This window comes from Limulus polyphemus, unplaced genomic scaffold, assembly GCF_000517525.1.
Source record: "Limulus polyphemus unplaced genomic scaffold, Limulus_polyphemus-2.1.2 Scaffold5422, whole genome shotgun sequence".
Taxonomy (NCBI): domain Eukaryota; kingdom Metazoa; phylum Arthropoda; class Merostomata; order Xiphosura; family Limulidae; genus Limulus; species Limulus polyphemus.
Window position 1 is genome coordinate 54,395 of NW_013671032.1, and position 7,833 is coordinate 62,227.

Genomic DNA, 7,833 nt, shown 5'->3' on the forward strand with positions numbered 1-7,833 from the left:
GTGAGCGGGGTTCCACTATGTTTGATTTATTATGTGAGCAATATCTTAGCAAATAGAAAAGATAAGACCTTCGTATTTTATATTCTAGCTGGTCAATATCTGTAAGTTGAGTTTCTAATTCGTATGAAACTAAAGACTTAGTATTTTGATTTCACAAACATCTAATTTGAACCAGTGCTGCATTAAACATACCACATGACACACAAAAATCGATGTTTATCTGTGTTTCTTTAATATTTACTTTTAAATTAAGGAATTGAGTAATGTATAGTTCTAAAATTGTAATCATAATCTACAGTTTGATACCAAACTTATTGACATAAATTTGTGAAATAGTAGTTCAATAAAATTTTGAATGTGAGTCAACAAACGAGATGACATGGCCATTCACCTGTGACCAGTATCGAAATCATAAATTTACAAAGTATACTTTACTATCAATACTATAAATATCACTTAAAGTTGAGAAGCTAACCCTATGGACCTCCTCCTCAACTGTAAAAGTAAATCTAACATCTACGCATACGGTTAAATTTAAAATAAATTCATTTTACAGATAAAAAAACACTCTAAACTGTAAGGACACAAGTTCTGTCATACCAATTAAAAACAGAAAATCTTTCTCATATATGCATGATAAGTTAATAATATAAATGTGTCATCAAAAGAGCACTATTTAACGTGTGTTATTTTATGTCCCTATTTTATTATCTTAAATGCACTTCTGAAGTAAGAGTCATGTTAATTGTAATTTAAAAGTGAATATATGTTTATTTTCAAAGAAACTAATGTGTATTTGTTATATTGCAACTGTCAAGGAGCTAATTGTGTATCTCATTATTTAGCTCTGACTTTTTTTTTGTATACCATATGACTCAGTTATTACTGAATTGGTCCCATAAAAGTAGTTTAGCATGTGTATTGGGCTTTTGTTGTGTTAATAATGTAATTGTGTGTGTTTATGTTTTGTTAAAAAAACAATTCGTTGTGTGTTATTGATTTGTATCAATGATTATATCTAGGGGTGGATGGGTTATACATCTAGGTACAAAACTGCCCAAAGTAACATTTGGAATTAATTTTTTTTATTATATTCAATAAATTTATTGCCAGCTAAAATCATGATTGTATAAAAAATGTAACCAAAACTTTTTATACTGAGAACTTAACTCACTAGCTCAAAAAAAATCATAATTTTTAATTTTGTAATGTTTGGAATATAACTTGTTAGTTTTTAAAAAGATAAGAATTTTAATGTGATAATATTCAGAATATAACTCACTGATCCTAAAACGATATGTAGTTTTAGTTTCATTGTTGAAGAACATGTACAGTATACCTTAAGTTTCACCTTATAATTTTATATTTATTTTAATTAAAGAGGATTAGACAACTTCAGGAAGAATTCAGTGAAGTTTCTAATTAAATATTTACATTTAGAAAAGGTTACTTATAAGATTTAACCGAGAATTTTGAACAAATGAGTGATGAAATAATAATAAAATGTTTAAACCCAGTTTGCATAAGCCAACTATTTGTAGATTTTTTTTAAAGTAAGAGAGTCAAAAGTAAGAAAAGTCAAGCTTCTTAAGAACTTTTGTTTGTATCTAATTATTTCTAATTTGATTTTGCCTTCAACATTAAAATTTCTAAATTTATTTTAAAGACTGATGATGATGCAGCATCAACATGTAGCATCCAGAGCCTACACAGCTTGGGCAAAGGATCTCAGAAGGATGGATCTGTCCAGAAAACTGGGCAAAATGCCCAAGCAAATGGAACCTGTCAAAATAGTCAAGTGCCAGAAAATGGGCATCAGAAGTCCAAAGAGTCTTCAGGAAAAAGCAAGTCAAAAAGAAAATCCCCGTGTCCAAATATAGAGTCCATGGACATCGAACTCACACCAGAAAGAACTATAGATGAGAAAAGTACACACCCACTTCATTTGCTGGTTCGGGCAGCATCTGTTTTGAATCCAAAGCAGTTTGAGCTACCAAATGAACTAATGTGTACAACACAACTTCCAGGTAAGTTTGAGTGGACATCACACTTATAAGAATGTTTTAAATAATGGGGACTAAATCAGTTTTTCACTGATGGGTGAAAGAAAAACTATTATCACCTGTTAGCCAATCATAGACCAAGGACTAAAGATGCTTGCATTTAACTAGGATTAATACGTAGTGTGCCAAGGAAGACAGTATTAAATAACATTATAGTTTCATGTTTGGTGTATACATTTTATTTCGTATTGTTTAATAAGTGCAATTGGTAAAATAAAATACCAAAAAATATATATTTTATACAAAAGTTTCAAAATAAAATTCACTCAACAAACTCTTTTTCAAGTAACTTAATTAATATCAAAGAACTTAAACATTAAACTATAAGTGTGGAATTTCAAATTGCCAGTTTTGTATTTACACTTACCAAATTTTAACAGGCTAATAAATCTTTTTTTCCAAATAACTTAATTCATTTTTACAATACTATTATTATTGTTTAGAGCTAGTAAAAAAAGTTTGGTGATTAGAATCACCTTAACTGAATGTGCATGGGGTTGGTCCAATATGGCCTGTTGTACATAAAAATCAGATGTGTTACAAAAGTATTTGTACTTAAGGCTGTACCCTCCAACAAATCAGTTTAAGATGATGTTCACGTACAGTTACTAAATTAGCAATGTATGGTAAAATAAAGAGTTGATGATACCATGTTGAATGGCACTTTGTAAAAGGTTGTGGCATGTGCACTTTGACCCCCACCCATGCACATAGGGAGATAAAGAAAAGATATAATATTATTTTGTGGACAAATCCAATATCTAGTTATTGTGAGAATACTTTGTCTAAATATTGTATCTCTAGTATTAAAAATAATTCTAAAAGTATGGTAGGATAAGGGTTAATATTTGCTTCATTTAGTTATCTTTTTTTAGTGAGTTAATTTAAGTGTGGAAAACATTTTGTACTTATAAAATGATGTTTACAAGTTAAAGTCTTAGCAAAGGCTTTAACTGAAAAAAAAGCAATATTTTGGACTGTTTTAGTAGTGTTGTACCCAAATGTTAACAGTAATTCAAAATTGGTGTTGTTTTTATTAAACTAGGTTCTAGTAAAAGACTACGAGTTCAAGAAGGAGGCCGCGCCGTGTCTAAGAAATTAGCACATGAGCTAGATAATGGTATTGTACCACTTCCTGCTAAACTCTGCTTTCAGTGTAGAAAGTAAGTACCTGTCAAGACTTCATAACTCTTTCTCCCCCAACAAAGAATAGAACTTGCTAAGTTAGTGTGATGAAAGTGTAATTAAATCATTAATATACAGGGTAAGGCAAAAGTTAGTTACTGCAGTTCACAATACATGGGTTATCACTAAAACAGTAGTTTTCTTTGTTTCTGTTGTGTTTAATATAAAATAGATAAGTGATCATTCTCAGTATGTGTACTTAATGTAAGCATGAATACCAAATGTATTTTTAATTTGATTCTTATATTTAAATTCAATAAACTGTAGTAACTGTAGGTTAGATGGTTGTCATTGAACCCCATGAATTCCCTTATATCAGTTCATCTTAAGCCTGATGTTTTCAAAGCCACAGGTTTGTCTTATAATGAAGAATACTGGTCACAATGTTGTGTTATTTAAGAACTTCATGATCTAACATGAAGGAAGCACTTCTTGATGCTATGATCCGTGAAAACTAAGATCCTGTGTTAATGATGTAAAGGCAGACCTAACCAAAAATCTCTGACAGAATGCATACATGACCATGGAATCACCTTGGGTCAAAATGTTGACTTTCTTGTTTTGTGATTCAGTATGAAAACTTGTAACATTACAAAAATATTAAACTTCTAGTTAAGTTAATGCTTTTCAATTTGAAATCTTCATAACATTATTTTCTTGACCAGACTATTACTGGCCATTAGTTGCATTATTTGGTAAAATAAATAACTATAGTGTTTTTGTTTTTATTCAACAAGAAACAACTTTTTTCAGCACAAATTTCTTGGTTGTTAACAGAGGATACAGTTTTTTTCTTAATTTACAATATCTTCTTTTAAATATGGTTCATTTAAATAAAATTTAGCAATCTATTCATAAATTGGACAAAATATTTAGGCATACTTTTTTTTAAGAAGAATTAGCTGATGAGTAGAAACTGTTACAAATTAATATTGTGTATAAAACTTCAGTTTCTAATCTCATTCAGACAAAGGTTAATATTAAACATAAGTGAATATACAATAAAACACATAAACTTGTTTTTATAAGTAATCTTTCTCATAAGCTAAAATGTTAACTTATAAGGGACCAGTATTCTCAATGTTGTAACATAATGCTTTTCTAAAAGTAGATACTCTTTTTTTTCATGTGGATGTTCTACTTTTCTGTGTTTCTTAGTGCCCTTATTTGTCGAAGAGTTGCCTAAGTGATATTGTTACACATACATTGATATGATATCGATCTATGCTTTAACTAGCATTATTCTTAGGTTTCGAGTTGAGAACTGTCTGTTGTGACTGGTAAAATATCTACGTTTGCTTGATAAATTACGAAGTGTAAGTTGTACAGGACACGGTACAAAAACTGATTTACAACTGTATTATAGTAGTTAGTTTTTTGTGGAAGTACTTTATTCAGTATTTTAAATTCTTTTATGTACATATTTAGATTGTAACATTAAGTACTGGCTATTTAAAAGAAAAAAAATTAATATCATGGTAAAACAGAAGCTGTAGGAGAGCTCCACTGATCCAGTGTGATTACTGCCCCTTACTTTTTCACCTCGACTGTCTGAACCCTCCATTGACTACAGCACCCTCTGGAAGATGGATGTGTCCAAACCATGCTGAACACATACTGGTGAGTATTTTCTGTCATTTTCAAAGATTTGGTGTCTTTATATATGACAGTTTTATAATCTACGTTCTTAATTTTATTATTGGAAGTTTATTTCATTACAGCAGTGTTCAAGGGTTTTCACAACAAAGAAAAGTTTTTGTTGTTTTTTTATTTACATTATAGGTAGAAATGATGATCAAAATTAAAAGTCGTAAAGTGAGCCTGGATGATAATATATTTGTCAAAAAAAAAACCATTGACAGGTATCTTTCCTTAATTCTAAACATTGCTCATGCTGATATACTCTGCTGATAGTTGAGATGTCTTTATACTTCAGTTTTTATCTCAAAATCTTAATATGTTTAACCAGGATGAGAAGTTACTGACATCAGTGAGCTTGATTGAAAGGGTGAAGTTATGGGACAAGTGTGACGGGCAGATGTCTCAAGATACCGTCAAGTTGAACTTTTTTAAAAAAGTCCACAGAAAAAACCGACCATTCCGATACAAAGTAAGACTACCACCTCGGAATACAGTGAGGGTAAGTACTAACTGCTTGTGTAGTTTTATGTAAATTATTTATAAGCTTTCAAAAAGTGTGATTAATTATATTGGACAATTGTATTGGTCTTTTTTTTTTTGTAAAGTTTAAAAATTGGTAATGTCAGAATATAGTGTATTTGTATTATTGTTCCAGAATAGACAAACTCCCTCTACTAAATAATCTTTAATGTTCCTTTTCACCTTGTATTTCTGATTACAGTGGATTAACCAAGCAAAATATACATTTATTTTTGTTCACCTGTTAATTCAAATACATTAATTAATTAATTAATAATAATAGACTTTAAGATAAATTGTAATTTTTCAGAGTTGTAAAATTATTTTATGCTCATAAGAATACAAGTGTAGTTACTTTCTTCAAAAAGCTTGGATTTGGTAAATTTTTAGGGTGACTTTCATTTTTAAAACTTAGGTCCCAGATGCAATTAAAATGCAATACAGAAGCCCTCCCTCACTCCTGCCAAAGGTAACAGAACCACTGCCACTATCTTCAGCTTACAACTCGTTCATTAATACTGCCAAACATGAGGAGCAAGATGAGGTGAGAAAATAAGTTAAATGGTTTCCTACATTACAAGTAACTCTCAAAGAAAGGATACTTATTGTAAAACCATTTAATTTTATCAAACTTGACATTTTTATATTTTCTGCTGGTGTAGGTAAAAATTAAAAAGTATTGTATGTTGTAAGAAACCATGACTTTCATGTTTTTTGAAACTGATTGAAATTTTCTGTAAAACACATGTTTTAATATCTTTTTTGACAGTGGTTGACCAGTGTGGTGACCTTACAGTCCAGTATTGCAAATCATCTGTCTAAAAAACAAACTTCATTCATCAGTGAACCTAGCTCGTACTCAGGTGCAAAATCATTGTCAAGCGTTACAAGTAACGCCTCTTCATCATCGAATGCTATGTCCTCGTTACACCCTGTCACAAACTGTAATTCTTCCACATTGTCAGATAAGAACTCTAGTGATAATAAAACATTTACAAATGGTAGTTTTTCAAGTTGTCAGTCAAGTCCAGGAATATCTTCCTTGAGTCCAGTAAGCCCCAGTGCTGTAAGAAGCACCAATCGTTCAGTGGACAATAATATCATTGCAAATGGTGAACATGACCAGTCTGAAAATACAAAACTTAAAGCTAGTTCAGAAGAAACAGAACTTCAAAATGAAAACATTAATAGTGTGGCAAGCTGTGGTCAGGCCATGCAGGATAGTAATTCTCAGGAAACTCTGGTATTGGAAAAAAGCACATCCTCAAATACTTTTTCTGTGTCTTATATAACCAATGTTACAACCTCTATTCCTGTAGTTACACAAGAGTTTCCTGTTACAGCAGGATTAGCCCATTCTTCACAGGGTGGCAGCAACACCAGTCAGAAACATGGCACTGCTGTAGAAACATCAGAATATCGAGTTACAACATCTGTTCCTGTAGTTACACAAGAGTCTCCTGTTCCAGCAGGAAACAATGTCGGCCAGAAACATGGCACTGCTGTAGAAACATCAGAATATCGAGTTACAACATCTGTTCCTGTAGTTACACAAGAGTCTCCTGTTCCGGCAGGATTAACCCATTCTTCACAGGGTGGAAACAGTGTCGGCCAGAAACATTGCACTGCTGTAGGAAACAAAACTAAGGGTCTTTTCCAGTCTACTGTTGTGAGCACATTAGATGGCACCCCTCATACACCTGGTAAAGACAGAAAGCTGATTATTTTAATATGAGAATTCCTTGTATATGAAATAAAAATTTTAGAAATGAACAGTAATTAAGTTATTACAAGTGAAAATAATGAAGCTTTTAGAAGTCTTGTTCTTCAAATAAAACTGTTAGAAGTGAATGATAAATAAGTTTAGTTCTAAGTTAAAATTATTACAAATGTGAACGATGAAGCTTTTAAAACTTTTGTTCTTAGTTAAAAGTATAACAAGTGGACAATAATTAAGCTTTTAGAAGTTCTGTTTTTAGTTAAAATGATTACATGTAGTTAATTTTTAGTCCTTGTTTCTGTAAATATTTTTATTGTTTGTTATGTAAATGATATGCTTTATAATCTGTTAATTATAGGTAAGGTGATTCCACTTGGATCTTCAGTTCCTTCTTTCAGCAGTCTCAACACCACATTGCAGACTTGTGTTGATGAAAACAAAGGTAGATAATACAGATGTTCTCCACTTACTTGTAATTACATGTACAACGTGTACACGAAGAGTACTTAGTTAAACTATTTATTATAAGTTTGTCAAACTGACAGTTTCTAACTAATAATTAAATTTAGATTTTTCATTGCTTTAGAAAAATATAATGATCAAATTTATGCAGTGAAATTCTTAAATTGCTTTCTCTTGCTGTATGGAAATTTAAGTTAACCCTCTCCAGATGGGTCACAGGTCAAAGGCCATGTCATTGTGTTT

General features: G+C 31.0%; 1 protein-coding gene across 1 annotated transcript in view; it reads left to right on the forward strand.

The window, feature by feature from the left end:
* The window catches only part of LOC106472560 (PHD finger protein 12-like), a 17,437-nt gene that overhangs the window by 2,582 nt on the left and 7,022 nt on the right, over positions 1-7,833 (forward strand). Inside the window, exons 4-10 of the mRNA XM_022401122.1 lie at positions 1,667-2,027; positions 3,109-3,226; positions 4,736-4,868; positions 5,218-5,388; positions 5,824-5,952; positions 6,178-7,111; positions 7,487-7,570. Of these exons, the coding sequence (XP_022256830.1) occupies positions 1,667-2,027; positions 3,109-3,226; positions 4,736-4,868; positions 5,218-5,388; positions 5,824-5,952; positions 6,178-7,111; positions 7,487-7,570 (1,930 nt within the window). The remainder of the gene's footprint in view (positions 1-1,666; positions 2,028-3,108; positions 3,227-4,735; positions 4,869-5,217; positions 5,389-5,823; positions 5,953-6,177; positions 7,112-7,486; positions 7,571-7,833) is intronic.